Source organism: Limulus polyphemus, unplaced genomic scaffold (assembly GCF_000517525.1).
Source record: "Limulus polyphemus unplaced genomic scaffold, Limulus_polyphemus-2.1.2 Scaffold483, whole genome shotgun sequence".
Taxonomy (NCBI): domain Eukaryota; kingdom Metazoa; phylum Arthropoda; class Merostomata; order Xiphosura; family Limulidae; genus Limulus; species Limulus polyphemus.
Window position 1 is genome coordinate 456002 of NW_013666093.1, and position 18183 is coordinate 474184.

General features: G+C 30.2%; 1 protein-coding gene across 1 annotated transcript in view; it reads right to left on the bottom strand.

Annotated features, from left to right (window-relative positions):
• LOC106458545 (GRB10-interacting GYF protein 2-like) overlaps window positions 1-18183 on the bottom strand; it is a 104191-nt gene that overhangs the window by 17126 nt on the left and 68882 nt on the right. The window contains exons 22-30 of the mRNA XM_022384785.1: window positions 17227-17583; window positions 16681-16833; window positions 14139-14240; window positions 13881-13972; window positions 13017-13110; window positions 11829-12028; window positions 10841-10937; window positions 7785-7887; window positions 4966-5012 (exon numbers count right to left, since the gene is read on the bottom strand). Coding sequence (XP_022240493.1) covers window positions 4966-5012; window positions 7785-7887; window positions 10841-10937; window positions 11829-12028; window positions 13017-13110; window positions 13881-13972; window positions 14139-14240; window positions 16681-16833; window positions 17227-17583 — 1245 coding nt within the window. The remainder of the gene's footprint in view (window positions 1-4965; window positions 5013-7784; window positions 7888-10840; window positions 10938-11828; window positions 12029-13016; window positions 13111-13880; window positions 13973-14138; window positions 14241-16680; window positions 16834-17226; window positions 17584-18183) is intronic.

The window sequence follows — 18183 nt, forward strand, 5'->3', positions numbered from 1 at the left end:
TTAACTTTTATATTTAGAAATAAAAGTGACTATTATATACTCAATTTATTTTCAATAAAAGAAACAGAAATAAAACTAGCTCTGTCAGAACATATCCTCCAGGAAAAAGTCAGTGTCTCATAATTCCACCAAGTACAAAGACTAAATATGAAAAAAAAACAACAATCCACATGTTTTTAACATAAATATTTAATGTACTTATTGCACCTTTCAAGTTGAAGCTGGTTTTATCTAACATATACACATGTTTAATCCTTTCCTGATCACAAAAGTTTTTGGTTTCAGTTAGATTGGATTAAACAGCTTATTTTTTGTTTAAGATCATTTTTTTATTATTTTCTCCACATAAGCACTACAAGGACTCTTTAATTCCACATTAAACCTCAGTGTTGAAGACAGGTTTTAGCAAAGACAACTAAACTGGATAAGACTCATGAAAGCATACCAAACTAAAGCATCAACAAAAGTTAAATATATATAAACAGTATGACCAATGGTTCTATACTCTGAATATAAGAAAATACTTATGTAACTTTTAACAAAGCATTCACCACAAATGAATTATTATTCTTTAAGAGTTAACAAAACAAAAAAGAAAGTTGAAAGCATAGCACATTTTAAAAAATACTACACCAAACAGACCATAAGGTTTATGGTTTGAAACAAACCAAATTGATATTGTTTACCAACATAGTAATGATACAGACAAATACCAAATGTCAGGTATTACTGAAAAAAACTAACAGTTATTATTAAAGTATATCAGAAATAGTTAAATATAATGTTAACAAATAAACTATTACTATAACTTCTAAATTTTAATCTATCCTATAGAGCATTCTAACAAATAAAAGTTACACTTAAAATTTCACTTTTGAAAATAAAAAAAAGAGACGTCAACAAGCATACATTCTAAAATTTCAAATTCTGACTTTTTTTTCTCATACCTTGATAGCTGCTGAGCTAGAAGCTGTTGTATAAGTATCTGTTGTTGCTGAGGGTTAAGGTTGTTGAAGTCTTCACGCTGTTTTAACTGAGTGATTACGTGGCTACACAAGAATAATAAACAACAAAGTTATTCCTTTGAGTATACTTCAGAGAAAATGCTTTGTTTAGTAACTCTCTTAAAATTGTTCAATGAAATTGGAATGCACATTAAGGCAACATCTCGTAACATGCTTTCTGCTCATACTCATAATGAATGGCAGTAACTATCTTCCTTATATTATTCTAAATAGTTACAAAATTCTTTATTTTGCAGCAAGTAAATATATAACGTAATGAAAATTACTTAATGTGTTTAAAGAAAATGTTGTGTATTCTTCCTTATATTTTTGAAACTTGTAATTAATTAATAGTCATTTATCTGTTTTTAAAATTTGAAAAATTTCAATTATAAACACAATTTCTATTTTGCAAGCAGCAGAATTGGAAATGGTTAAGAAGAGTTCAACTTATACTAGTTAAATACTCAGATATTGAATTTCTACTATACTATTTTTGAATTTGGAAAAATCTTGAAAGAATTTGAATGTCAAATTTGCTATCAAGTTTAATGAGAAATAAAATATAAAAATAGCATTCTAAATGAAAAAATATATATGAAAATCCAACAAATGGCTCACTTTAACAATTTCATAATCTGTATTTACAATTTCTGATCAAGTACTTAAACAGAACAATGATTTTTACAAAAATATGCTACTTTTTATGTAATTAAATACATAATATATTTTAAAAAAATGCTTCCATAACATTTGCTATTCCAATACTGTTTAACAAAAAACAAACAGTATAAGATATGTTCTGCATCCAATATACTACTACAGGCATCCATTGATTTATGAAAGGGATACATTCTTGGAGAACGTAACATGTAACGAAAAAAAATAAATCCAAATCACTTCTCTCATTAAAGGTAAAAAAAATAGGGAATGCATTCATGACCCAAAATTTCACTACATTTTATTATATCCATTTTTGTATTCAGCATCGTTGCCTGGTGGGAACATTTCGCTGGGGCAGCAATTAAGCCTGAGGAGAGTCTCTTATAAGACATCTTGAGGGTTGAGGTAGATCACTTCACATTGTTAGACACAAAATGGGAACAACACCTGACTGACACTCAGATGCTGCACAAGATGCTTGTGTAGAGAGATCTTACAATGGAAGGTTCTATAATGTGGCCCAATGAAGGAGTGGCATGATGTTTGAAATTTCTTCCACAGTACTCTACTGAATTTGAATTACATAGTTGTGAAAAGCAGCTAAAGGTATTTCAATATAATAACAGAGAAAAATAGCATCTTAACTATTTGAATTTCTTAACTCTTTCGGCACGGGCTCGGTCCCAGCAACCGACCTCGTAAACATTTTGTGCTTGTTATAGTTTTCATGCTGTAACTTTTAAATTAGTAAGTGTCTCTTCACAAAATTTTGCAGATTATCAGTAAACATTACAAGGCTTTCATACGCAACTTATCAGATTTTTTAAATAATGTTTTTCTTATACCTTTTTTTTTGGAATGTTGACTATCCAACATGCAAAACAATTTTGATTTTAAAATTAAAAATACTTTTATACATCAGAAAATTTTCCAATTTCACATGAAAAATCTTTATAAACTCCAGATAATTATAAAAAAATTTTTTAGGGAAAAAACTATATTTTATCTGTTATTTTCATTATCGTATCTCTGTACGGGTTTTGTTGATTTGACTAACCTTGTAACCACCATAAAAAATTAGGATATGAATATAAATTATGTTTTTTTTGTTCTAGAATGACTACAAATTATAACAAGAAAACACACATGTTTAGTCTAAATAGCTTAAATCTCATAACATTATACATCTACAGGGTGTCCCAAAAAATGTATACACACTTTGAATGATTATGAATACAATGTTTATTAAGATATATCTAAGTTTTATAATTCAAATTAAAGAAGACAAGTGTAGAATCTTTTAGAGCCCACAACTCACTTAAACTCTCTTTCTTTACAGGTGCAACTGATCTGAAGTAATGGCAGAAGCAAGACTAAGCTTTGAGAAAAGGAAATTTATCCTAAAGTGCTACTGGAAGTGCGAGAAAGTAGCTAAAGTGCAAAGAAGGTAGTTAGAAGGTAGTTTTAAACAGATCCACCTACGCGACTCACCATTACTCACATCAGAGATAAGTTTGAAGCAGATGGAACTGTTCAAGATGTCCATACAGAGCATTCCGGAAGACTGCGGTCGTCCACCAGTCCTACAAAAGAAGCAGGGCTGCTGGAAAGTCTCCACCGATCTCCAAGAAAATCTGTAATTTTTTTAAAATTCTAAAATATGTAGAATGCCTGCCTTATTTCAGTCTTCGTTGATGCCATGTGGTTTGATACACTTCATCTTGTGGCACAGAATGGAATTGCAGTTACCAGTGGTTGAAGTTGGAGATTTGGTTTGTATTAGCAGTGCTTAAAGATGGAGATATAGTTTATGTCTAGCAGTGCTTGAAGTTTGAAATTTGGTTTACGTGTATTACTGGTCATCTGAGAATGCTTCTTCACTTTAAATAACAGTATTTATACCTAACTCTATATGGACTTGGTTGACTTAGTAATGACCATAAAAAATACCAAACAAGTCTTAAATTACCCTTTTCTTTCCTTCCAGAATGACTACAAATTGCAACAGAAAACAACAATTGTTTATTCTATATATATTAAGGCTCATAACAGGCTACATATGTTTATAGTTAATTTTATTATTTTAGGGCCCTTTGAACTGTATCTAACTAATAATCCTGCCATACAAGTTGAAAATCACTCAGCAAAGGTGTAACTCAGGTTACCATACTGAATGATGTAATGCAAAAACTTCTTGTGTGCATACCTTATGAATAATTTTTTTCCATTATCCTAACTAATCTAACCTAACAAGTTTATAATTTTTACGTTTTTGTTACTTTTGTAACAATAAATGGAATAAATATACATAAAAACAAGAAATATAGTACCTAAGTTTGAGCGCATATTTTGCTTTAGGTTGCCAATGAAATTTAAGCCTACTTTTTTTTTATAATAATAGTATTAATACACTAAATAACTTTTATTTACTTAAATAATGCACTTAGAAACATAGAATAATAACGTGTACAATGCAAATGTTCTATAATTATTATAATTTTACAGGCTTTCTAACTAAGACAAAGAAGGGCTTAAGTTGATTCCTTTAGCTGCTCAATCTAAACACCAAAAGATAAACTTTCAAACTGAAGATGAAATTAATGATACTCTCTGTACTTAAAACAATATAGAATTATGTGTCATTTGATAGATTAAAACTTGGCCACTTTATTGGTTATAAATAATAAACATCAGAGAGAATTATTGGGAATTTGTGAAAGAGAGGATTTGACAGGTGGTCATGGAAAGTGAGTCCGATTTTCTAGTTTATAACTCTGTAAATAAATAAGATTGAAGGGCATAAAATTAAACTTTGCCTTATCAATATCTATATTATAATGTGTAATTTACATTAAATTCTGTACCTCAGAAAGGGGGTGGTAAAAAAATTAGAGAAGGGGAAGAACTAGATAGAAAACAAATGTAACAATTCTCATACTAGGGGAGATTGAGGATTTTTAAAATATTTCCTCATAAAATTAAGAACTTAAAACTTGTATATTAAGATTTGATTTAATGAATACATTTTGATATGAAGTTTATTCTTATACATTGATAATAAGGTAGTGTAATTGCATTTTGAACGTAACTCTGTAAAAGGTCGTGATGTGCACTTTGACCTACCCTTTGCAAGAGTGTTAAATATAGCAATAGGGCAAAATGTCTCATCAATTTATATTATAATTAGATTCATTATTATTGATTTTCTAAGTGTCTAAAACCATAATACTATTTTTTTGTAATAAAGTTAAAAAAATTAATATATTTGAAATATGTATACACAAATTATTATACTTACTTCATAAGGAGATTCAACTTCTTTTAAAAATGCAATGAAAGTAGGAACTACAGACAGAAAAAACAAACAGTAATATTATCATTTTCATTCCAATAGAGAAATTTCTGGCATGTTAACTATGAATAAATCAATCTATAAGCCTATATTGCCAATATTGTATTAGATGGCTGCACAATATATTATTCATTTATCACTGATTTTTTCAGGTAATTTTTAACTTACATTTTGCCTTTTGAATGCAAATATTAGTTACGGTTTAGTCATATTTTCGATCAAAATCTCATTTTTCTCACAAACCATTTAATGTTTTTCAAACATATTTAGAAATTATAGTAGAAAATTTGACCAAAATTAGAAATTTTCACTACATTTTGGTACTTTTTGTATTAGGTTTATACACATGTTCATATTCAAATATGGCACTTCTAAAGAAAAAGTAAACACGGCAAACAGTGTACATGTTAATAATTCATCAGGCACTCTTCAAGAAAATGTAAACACAGCAAACAGTGTTCATGTTAATAATTCATCAGACACTTTCAAGTAAACAGCAAACAGTGTGCATGTTAATAATTCATCAGACACTACAGACCCTTTTCAAGAAAAAAGTATAGTTTGTTAAAAGAATGTTGGCAATAATGTACTTTAAGATATTATCAAAACTTCAATGATCCTAGTCATCAAGAAAAATCAAAAAGATTTCTCATAATTTATAACTACAATACATATTTAGTTATAATACTAGCCAAAGTGTCTTATTGGGTTTTTTAGTTGTGCATAATCCAATTTTCAACAATATTTTAATGTTTTACTTTGTAGCTTACTACATCCTTTGGTACTATTAATAGTTTTTAAAAATCTTGCTGCTAACCACCCAAGAGTCTTCCGACTGGGGAAAGTGTTAATACATAACATCTTTATATATATACTATTTTTATATATCAGGCAGGCGGTAGCACTGCCTATGCAGGGATGGCTCGGATTGTTCATCAAAATAATATTTTAAATATCTCCTCAACAGGTTATCAGAACTTTACAATACTGTACAGTGTTTCCTTTTATTACAATATCCTTGTAATGACCGAGTCACAAGTTCTGGGAATGTCCATAAATATCATAGCAAAAAGTTTGAATTTCTTGTTCTTTTTTTACTACATAACTCAAAAACCTAAATAATGGTGTCAACCAATTTCACTGAGGTGATAGTTTCAAATGGAATATCTGCTTTTATAAATATTATTAATAACTAGTAGTAATTAAAAATATCATAATTCTAATGTAAACGATGTTAACATTACTCCTTGAAGTTAGCTTTTCTACAGAAAGTTTGGTGTCCTTTAAAAAAACTTAAGTACAGAGTGAAACAGGAATTACCAGCCAATATTACATATAAACAATAAATATTACAGTTGGAACCTCATTGTATTTAGAAGGTTATAAATAGAACCTTCCTATGTCTTTTGAAACACTTTATTAAAAAAACAAGTAAAGATAAAAACTGTTCAAAAAAGGAAGTAAATGTAGGAATAGTTAATATCAATCCATCAAAAACAATGCAAACAGGATAGTAGGGATGGCATTTGCATCATTTCCACACTGTAAAACAGGCAAGAATTAACATATAGCAATATATATATATATATAACTATTCAATCACAATTGAGGTTAATTTATCCTATTTTTGTCTGTTAATATTCTCCTGCACTATGTGCCTCTACTATTATGTAGGGATGATGCAAATATCACCCCTAATATCTTGTTTGCATTATTTTTGAAGGATTGATATCAGCCATCCCCACATTTACTTCCTTTTTTAAAAGTTTTTTCTTTACTTGTATACTTTATAACTAATTATTGAAGAGTTATGTGTCAGAATTTCGTGCAAAAACTACACAAGGGCTATCTGTGCATAACCATCCTTAATTTTGAACTGACAGTTTAGACCACATTAGGTCCTTGAAAATCTGATATGTGGTCTACACTAATGATCAGATTGTGCAAAACTGTATTTCAGGAATGATATATTCCCCAAAAAGCTTAGGCCTGGCCTTTGGCTTTATGGTGCCCAATGTGGAAAATAATTGAGAAACATGTGACTATTCTACAGCACCTGCTGTCAATCACGTCTGATCAAATAGTGGGATTTAACCATTACTTTAATTGAATACCAACAGCCCCAAAGTACCAAACTTATTGATGAGTTAAAAAGTAAAATCCAACAAAACATGATAAAAAGCTTCAATTTATATTATTTATAAAATTCAATAAATATATTAGTGAACAACAAATTTCAGTAGGATTAGCTTCTGAAACTTAAGTATTGTTACTGTAGAACTATCACACAATATGTACCAATTCTTCATTATGTAGAGGAGCACAAAAAATTAAAAATAGAATTGTAAACATAATATTATATTTACAGTTGGTTTGTTTTTGAATTTCGTGCAAAGCCAGATAAGGGCTATCTGTGCTAACGGTCCCTAATTTAGCAATGAAAGACTAGAAGGAATGCGGCTAGTCATCACCACCCACTGTCAACTCTTAAGCTACTCTTTTACCAACGAATAGTGGGATTAATTGTCACATTATAATGCCCCCATGGCTGAAAGGGTGAGCATATTTGGTGAGACTGGGATTCGATCCTGGGACTGTCAGAATGCAAGTCAAGCGCCCTAAACACCTGGACATGCCGGGCCTTTACAGTTAGTATATAAAAACATAAATGAAGTTGTCATGTTACAATCATGTCTTAAAAAACTAAAAATATCTGAAATTCATCAGGAACAAAAGTAGCTAAAAAAAACCCAACAAATTCTTACTATCAACAGAGGAGGGAAGGCTGGTCAAGGCATCATTACACCATCTAGTAAATTCATCAGTCTGCTTTTTAGTGTGCGTTTCAAATAATTTCTTCAAGTTGTCCTATTAAATAATCAAATAATAAAAAATAAACAAGTGAAGGGTTAAAGAAATAACACAAGTTTTTTTTCCATTTTGGTTTACAATGTCAAGTAATTAATATGATCAAAATTGTAACAAATAGATATGAAAATACTGTGTTCTATACAAATCTTTAACAAAATTAAAATCCAACTTCCTTTTTTTTGCATAATAAAACATTAAAAATGAATTACCTAAGAAACATTATTCACTTAAAACTCATTATACCAGAAATACATTGTCACACATAAAAAATTAATTATTAATTAATTTTTAATGTACCACACATACTAAATTTTTCATACATTATTATATTGAAAATTCTCATTACGACTACTATAAAACACACTCGATAGAATGTATGACATAAAAGAATACAAGTGTGAAATAAAAACACGGTCTGGTATTAATATTTACTTAATCCTTTTCAGTACTGCATCTCATTTTTTATGAAGGCAAGTTACATTAGTAAAAAAATTATCTGATCTTTCCCTTTAAATAATCTACAAAATAAAACTACAAATGAAATGTTCAGATTTAACTCTTAAACCTGAGTTGACACTGCCAGCATTTGTCAGAAATCCCGAACTACCTATCAGATGGTGACAGTGTCCAATAACCTTTGTCTTTTTGGCTGAAAACCAATCTAAACAACGTTATTATCCACCTTTTATAAATACACCAGAAGTTCCATGAAGCATTGTCATTTGATTTGAAACAAATATCAGATCAACAAGTTGTGTTTGAGACCAATTTTTTCAGTGTTTTCTTGTGAAGTCTAACAATTTGTTTACATCAATTGTAAAACAAAGATGGCAAGTGGAAAGAAGCCACCAAAACGATTTACTGCTGAGCAAGCAATGAGTCTGTTCAATCGGTTAGATGAAGGAAGAAGTGATGACGATGGTGATTTTGATTTGAATTTGACTTTGTGGAAGAGAGACAAGTGATGAAAGTGATTCAGAACAGTCATCGAGACCCAGTTCCAGTGCTTCTTAATAAACTGATCAGAGGGGGGCATTACTACAATCAGGCCACAAAAGGGAGCCCCAGATAGACCTGATCCACCTCCTAGATCTACATCCACTACCAGAGTCAGCGGTAATGATTGGGCTGAGATAGATCTGCAAGATAGGTCAGCCACAAGTAATGACTTTGAGTTTTTCCAAAGAACAGGCATTATCCTGGTGTACACATTGACATCAATGATAACACACCTTGACTGTTTCAGAGCTCTGTTTAGAGAAGATTTAAGTAACGCTATCCTCGAGTACGCCAAAGCACAAGTTGCAAAAAAAATGTCTACTCAGAGACAGTTGAAGTATTTGAACTGGACTCCCTTTACTCACTCAGAGCTGCTGAAATTTCTTGCAAAGACAACATCAATGGACAGTGACAAACAACTTAGCATTCGAGACTACTTTGCCACCCACCAGTCTACTCAGAGACAGTTGAGGTATTTGAACTGGACTCCCTTTACTCACTCAGAGCTGCTGAAATTTCTTGCAAAGACAACATCAATGGACAGTGACAAACAACTTAGCATTCGAGACTACTTTGCCACCCACCAGTCTCTCTGCACACCCTTCTATCCCCAAATGTTCAACAGGGAGAGGTTTCAGGCTATTTACTCAACACAATGCTTCATATGGTTTCCCTGATGCTGTTGGAAAAAACAAAATTAAGAAAATTGAAATTTTATAAGGTGTGGTGATAATTATTAGGGAATCATGAAAATAATTCCGGCAGAATGTGCAAAAAATTATGGATTTAAAAGAGTTAAAGTTTGTTGTTGTATATTTTCTTAATATTTGTTTTTGATACATGAAAATCCAAACAACTAACCCTGATTTAGATTTCTTCTCACTCCCAATTGTAATTTATATTTGGGGAGTAGAAATGTTCCCCTGTGTAGATAAAACTTGTTAACAGTATGAAACAAAACTGCAAATCTGTGGTCCTTGTATATGCTTCTTATTTATTTGTACCACAGCTGGAATTATTTTCTTCCTTGCAATCTGTTTGCCATAGAGCTCCGTTTTGTTCTTATATGGATTGTATATTTCTAATCAAAGTATATTTCTTTGCCTGGTTATTACATCAGGCTTCAACTGATCATATGCCTACAAATAATCTTTAACATGGTTTTGTATTTTGTTTATGTTATGTGAAGGTGATAAATTAATTCTATTGGTTCCTTTTGAAATAATTGTACATAATTTTCAGAGGTTAAGAGAGATAACTTTTATAAGCAAGATTTAGTGAGTTAAATACTATTCACATTAATTTTAACAATACAACCCATTTTACTGCAAAATATTTTTTACTCAAGTGGGCTAGAACATCACACTATTAGGCTTACGACTGATTTTGTTGATAAGCATACACAAAGCCTGGCTTTCATGACAAGCTTATAAGCATGACATGTATCAGCACAGAATACAGTTATGTCATATCTTTATTTCTAATATAGTTTAAAATTCTCATTTATTGATTTTCATGATTCCAAATGCAGAAGTGGTTGAAATTATGTCACTGGACTGAAAAGGGTTAAATCTTCTTACACTAAGAATTATTCTATACAGTAGTTTACCTAATCTCTTACGTAAAAAAAAAGTGATCAAAGTACCTTGGTCAAAGAAAAAAGAATGAATGTTGTAAAATATATTTTGTAGAAGTGAAATTTAAACATTTAGCAAGTGCTGAAACTTCTTGTATTTAAAATCAAAATGGAAGTTTTAAGATTTCAATTTATACAGTATCCTAAGCCTCTGACATTTGTCACAATTTACCACAGGAAGCATATTTTTGGTTAACATATTTACAGAATTTGGGTCTTTTGTAAAGGGATTTGAATGCTAAAACAAAACTGATTTTAATCATTATTTATCTGTGCAAATACAGTAACGTAACAACTATAAAGGTTACATGTTACCTCTTCTTTCTTGGCACGCATGGCTTTCATCTTATTGGACATACTAGTAGCAGCTGGTGTAGAATTCTTATTTCCAAGGACTGGAAAGGCACTCTCACTGCAACAGAGGAAAAACGTGTGCAATACTTAAATTCTTCTCGATTATGCTACTTACTGTCTCACTCAGCAATATGAAAAATGAAAAAATAAGACATAATTGAATTAATATAACAGCTTTACAGAAATGTAATAAACAAGAACAAGCATATGGTGATTTTGATTTACATAGTAGAGAAAAATAACTAATAATTGTGAAACCCCCAAATCACTGTTAAAATATCAAATATGATTGTTTAAAAGTTTTTACAAATATGAAATCATGCTTAGACATAACAATTTACTAAAATGTTAACACTTTCAGGAATAAATGGAGCTATGATTAAAGCAAATAGTATAAAAATGGGAATTTCTTTGTCAACTATTATTAACATTAAGGAGAAAATGTTAAATAACCACTTAAGCCCAATGATTCCTTTTATTTTTTTATGAAAAACAATATCAATGTCATCATTATGAACATGCACAAAATATTAAATATTCTCTCCAATACAGTGTGATGCAAAATTGATAATTGTAAGTACTTGCCCTTATTATGATTTTTTTAAACTATTTCTGTATTTCACTAACTGTTTTTTTGTTGTTGTTTTTTTTGTTTACAGTCATTGGTTGGGAGAGTGCACAAAAATGATCCTATTGTGACTAATGAGAAAACTGTGCATTTCAAACAGCTGTAAAGGTACCACTTAGAAAACCACGTGTTGTGTGATTTTTATATTACTCCCTATGTGAATATTTAGCATCTTTATTACTTCAACTGGAAACTAAGTAGCTGTAAAAAAATGCAACTATGAATAAAAAAATATTTTTTTGTCTTTGGAACAGAGGGTTAATTTACTGCTATGACTCATTGGAATTAACCTAAAATTTGGTAAATATTGATATCATTTACCTGGATTTTGTAGACTTCTTGGAGTTACTGATACTGACTGCATCATCCCAGAAACCTCCCGTAGCACTAACAACTAAAGAGTTCTCCCTCCCACCCCAAGGATTACTGTTGGAAGGGGGTGAAATGGAACCCCAACTAAGACTTGTAGCAGCATTACTCCAAACCCCTGAGGTCAGATTCTGGACACTTGTTGGTTGGTGCTATAACAAAATAAGAAGGTATGCATTTTATTTTTCATTCTCTAGACAACAAGATAAAATCTGAGAAACACACTAAGTACGCAGTTTAACACTAGTTCAATTCTGTTTGAGATTCTAATCTCAAACAAAACTACTAAACAAAACAAAAGGTTCACATTTTTATGATTTCATATTTTGGAAAGCAATATCGAAAATTAATGTTACATAAGGAAAACATTTTTTTTCTGGTAACTTCAAAGCATTATATGATGGAATACGACATCCTCCTTCTATACTAACAGTTAATCTCCATATACAATGAAAGAAGTCTCTCTACATATGGAATTGTGACAGTTTCAAACAGACCTCTTATAACTGAATGGTTTCATCATTTTATTCAAGAAACCTTTTAATTATTTATCATGGACACTCATGTCATATGCAAAGGAGAAACAGAATCCAGTGAAAATGTATGCAGTATTTAGCTAGATATCAGATATTTTAACTATTGAAGTTGAAGATTTAAATTGCTTTAATGATAGTTGTACAGTCCACTTCCAGATAGCTGCTGCACCACATTTAAAGTTTATTTTAAACTAATTCCAATATAATCTGTACAAAAACATTTTCAGCTAATGAACATGCTAAAACAGATGCATTTTTGTGAATTTGTACTACCTTAATCAATGAAAAATATGTGATCTCTACATCGAAATATGTAACCATCTACTGAAATTAATTTTATACATTGCTCAAAACATGTAATAAATATTGGTAACACCAAAACTACTGGTACAGGAATATTAAAAAATCCATTAAAACTAATATTTCAATGACAAGCCTTATTTTAAATAATTTTTTGTTATACCTATAACTGTAGGCACTTTTTTGTCCACATTGCACACAAATATTAATGTATTCTAATGAAAATATTACAGAGGTTTCTATACCTTTTAGATTCTTATCATTTTATTGGTTTTACAATATTAATTAATATTACAAAACTTACATTCTGTTGTTTTTGTTCCTGCTTTCTGGCAAGCTCTGCTTCTTCTAGCTGAATTTCAGCAAGTGATTTTACCTTCCCTCCTGCACTGTTGGGCCTAAAACCAGAAATTCCTTTTTTTTTCTAATATACTGAGGAATCTCTTATTTGAATGCTTAAATATTTATTATTCAGATATGAATACTACTTTATCTAATACTTCAAAACAGCTTTCACAGTATTTACAGAGTTTTTAACACTTCAGTGCATTGATTAAATAAAAGGATCCATCGTTAATATGGTAAATTGGTGCTAAGCACAAGTGACATTTTACATGTTGGACCTTAAATTCTGTAATGATTTATTAGTTTATAAAATGTTATCTTTTGAGATAAACACAGGAGTTTGGTTTCAAAATCATAAAAGTTTAATCTCAAGGTTATTAAGTTTAATCAGTGATGTTGCAGTTTCTTACTAAATAACAGATCTTTTGTTATGATGAGCAACAAAAGTGGCACTTGTTAAAAAACAATGCTACTGAACAAATGGAACAATAATTCACAATACAGATTTTCAGATATTACCAAAAATTGTAAAAATCTAGGCAAAACTGGTGTTCTTCTTGTTATTTTGTATCATTATAAACTGTATAATGTGGTATTATCTTTAAATTTAACTATTATTTTCAGTTTTTTTTCTTTATTTGTTAAAGGATAATTTAGAAAGACTGTTCATATAGTTAAGATAAAATGAAACTGATATTATAACTGAAAAATTAATGTTTTACTCATTCTGTAAGAATAATTTGAGAGCAAATTGGTCTTGTTTCATTAATATAAACAGTCTAACTATCAATCACCATGTAATATAAACTTAAAAAAAAATTACCTTTGTGCCCATGTGAGGGAAGTCTTGTTTTGTTGCTGTACCTGTTGTAATGTTTGCAGCTGTTGTTGTAAAAGCTGCTGTTGACGCTGACGCTGATAATTAAAAATATAAATATTTGTCAAGCACAATACACTCAAACAAATCATAGGCTGGAAAAAGATTACACCACATATCAATAGTGAGAAAAATAATGCAAATGTGAAGATAGGAAATATATTCATAGGAAAAGGTTTACATAATACAAAGAAAAGAGTTTACCTCTTCTCTTTCCTCTTGTTCTTTCTCTTGTTGAAGTTTTTGGATTTCCACCAAAGAGAGATTTGAGTGAACAACTGGTTTTTGTCCACCCCATGCAGGTACCTAAGAAAAAATTTAGTTAATTTTACTAAATGTAAAAAAAAAAAAATGCTTTTATCAAAATATCCAATAAAGATAGCAGAAAAACAAAACTAAACTATCTGATTTGCAAACCTTGTTGGATACAGACAGAAATATTCAACTTCAAAATAAATAACATTCAGGATTGTTTGTTTATAATTAAGCACAAAGCTACACAATGGGCTATCTGTCCTTTGCCCACCACTGGTATCAAAACCCGGATTTTAGTGTTGTAAGTCCGCAGACATACCGCTGTGCCACTGGGGGGCAACATTCAGGATGTGTCAAATGATTCACATATGTGTTAATCCTCTAAAATCTAAGTAGTTTTTTTTTCCAGTAAATATAATACAAAGGGCTCTCATTCTCACACCTTTACAAATACACAGTCAAAGAAATAATGCTGTCAAATAAAACAAATATATTTTTTAATACACAATTGTCATTAAGTTTGTAATTCATGACAAAATCCATTATGAAACCAAACTATATATGTCAAAGTTATCTACTAATACACAATCAAATATCTCTAATCAAACTTGCAATACACAACCAAAGCTCTTATTAAATTCACTAATAAATGGCCAAAACTAAAATTAGGTCTTGTAATGCAAATTCAAATATTGCACGTTTCTTAATACACAACTCAAAAATGACAGTAAGTTTTGTAATAACCAATCAACATAAAATTAATTTTGTAATAGAGTTAAAGCTACCCAATAAAGCCTTGTAATAGACAGTCAAATCTAGGATTAAGTATCGTAAAAAAAAAAAGACTCAAGTCTTTGTAATACAAAGCAAAACTGGCATTAAATCTGCTAAAACACAGCCAGTGTCGCAGTCTTGTAATACACAGCAAAACTGGCATTAAATCTGCTAAAACACAGCCAGTGTCGCAGTCTTGTAATACACAGCAAAACTGGCATTAAATCTGCTAAAACACAGCCAATGTACGCAGTCTTGTAATACACAGCAAAACTGGCATTAAATCTGCTAAAACACAGCCAATGTCGCAGTCTTGTAATACACAGCAAAACTGGCATTAAATCTGCTAAAACACAGCCAGTGTCGCAGTCTTGTAATACACAGCAAATGGGTAATTTTTAATACAAAGCTAAACTAGAATTAGGTCTGCTAAAACATGGCCAAAGTGTCACAAAGTACTGAATACACATCCAAATAGCTGTATTGAATCTTATAACATAAAATTATACATGTTATTACTGCATAAATTTCAGAGTACTCAATTTTATATGTAAATACACATTTGAGTGTCTATCATTGTACAGTTCCTTTACTGTGAAAAAAAAAAGATATATGTGTTTATTACTTAAATCATTTGGAAGTTCTACAAATGTATCACCACCAACCTACTAGTACTTACGGTATAATCAATCATATAAAATTTATCAAATAATTTCACTCATACAACTTGTGAAACATTTATAATCTATAAATTGTTGAAACATTAAACCTTGTAACAATATCAAAATTTTCAATAATTACTAGTTTTTAATGATAGCATTAAAGCAGTTTATGTCTTTTCTTGTACATATTTTTAAAGAAATTTATTTGGTGGAACACAAGTTTAAGCTGGGCAGTGGAAATTTCTCAATGCACGATCTTCGAAATTCAGGTATTAGTTTTGTTTTACTCAAAAAGACTTTTTCTTAATTAATTTATTATATCCCAATGTTTTTACACATCAAAAGCCATAAATGACGTCTTTTTTGCTCAAAAACAATACATAACATAGATATATCTTTTAAAAGCCACTCATTCAGCAAGAAAAAAAAATTATTTGATCAGAATGTAAACAATTTAACAGAAAAATCATTTACAGTTTTTTTTATAAAATCTGCTACAAAATTAAATATTACATATTAATTGCATTTTAACAGTAAAATAAGTTTAGAGACAGCTTTTCTTAGTTATTAATGTACTTCAGCTACAGTCGTTTATGACATTAAGGAATACCCGTACTAAGTGAGCATATCAATGTGTTTAGGAATATTTCAGTAAACAAGTTATTCAATGTTTTATTTGATAAACAGACACACAGATTAATAATCAAGAATTTTTTTATCTCATTTTAAGTAGTACATGAGATTATTTAATCTTCAATTTTATATAAATTTGTAATTCTAACAAAAAATATTTTACTGGGCAGTAAATAAATGTCCCAGTAAGTTAAACAACTGATAAAAATGACCTCATGAAAGAATAAGCAAAGTTTCTGGTCTACAATAAAATATGTTCAATGTAGTTCTACCTATAATAATTGCTTTATGTAGTTTTTAATGCACAAGTATCTAAATTTATATACACTTAAAACTGAACACCTGGCATCTAGGCAATTTAAATAACTATAATGTAAGCATTTAGATATTTATTGACTGCACAAGAAACTTCATTAGCTTACTTGAGCTTTTGCTTTCTGCTGTTCTTGGAGTTTACGAAGAGCCTCTTGTTGTTGAAGCTGTCGCTGAAGTTCACGTTGCTTTTCTATCTCCCTCTGTTCAAGCTCCCTCTGCTCTTCCAATTGTCGCTGATGTTCTAATTCTCTCTGCCTCCTCTAGAAAATACATAATTATTAACACTTGTATTACTTCAAGTCATTCAGATACTGAAAACAAAAAATGTTAATTTTGATTGACCAACATACTATATGAACTGCTACAAAAATCTGGAGAAAACTATAATGTCATGCTTAATTTTACAAAGAAGGGATGTAAAAAGTTTTTATAAATTATATTAACAATGCAAGATATAAAGTCACAGAAAATCTGTTCTAGTGAAATCAAGTGTTTTCTATAGTACTTAGGTAAAAAATACAGGATAAGCAGTTTAGCTGAGGTTTTCAGACAAATTCTTTAAGTAGTACAAAACCCTATAAGAAAGCATTTTTTTGAGTAACCTGCACAGATATATAAATACAAAAAATTAGTTTTAACCAAATATCTGTTACCTCTTCTTCTTCTGCCCTCTTTTTACGTTCTTCCTCCTCTCTTTTTCGTCTCTCCTTTTCTTCTTGTTTTCTTCTTTCCTCCTCTCTTGCAAGCCGTTCTTCTTCTAGTCTCTTCTGTTCTTGCTGCCTTTGTAACTCCTCGAGCTGCCGTTGTTCTTCCTGCCTCCGTTGGAGTTCTTCTTGCATTCTCTGCTCCTCTAATCTCCGCTGGATCTCTTCTTGCCTTCTTTGTTCTTCCAACCTCCTCTGTTCCTCCAACCTTCTTTGCTCTTCTAGTCTTATTCTTTCTTCCTCTTCTTGTTTTCTTCTCAATTCTTCTTGTCTACGCAATTCCTCTTGGCGCCTTTCTTCTTCAGCCTTAAAACACATCACACACAAATTAAACTTTAAATTTTTGCCACTAACATCCACAATGATTTTATCAGTTATTACTATAAGCATATTTGTATTCCAGTTTAGTAATAAAAAAAATATTTATTACTGTTTTTCATAAACACAAAACTACGATGTCTTTTCAATCTTCAAAATACTCATTTAAGAGTGGACTTTATACTTCAATAACAGGAAATTAGATAGTAGGTATGAAGTCTTGAGCTTAATTTGCCATACAGCAAGGAAGGCATGTAATTTTAATTACTTAAAAAAGAAGATAAATATCAAAAGAAGAAACCTTACATTTAATATAAAGATAAATAAATAGGATAACTGTAGATAAATTAAAATGGTTAGAAATCGCAAGCACTTCTATCCCTTATGTACAGGCAACATTATTAAACCTGTCAGATGTCAAGTCATACTGTTAAAACATCCTTAATGTAGTTTTACCAATAATGATTGCTACATGTATATGTAGCCTGTACTATACAAGTATTTAAATTTATATATATATATATATATATATATTTACAGTATTGTCTGAGTAACTCTTTCATTTTATGAATCAGCTTTAAAAGTTTT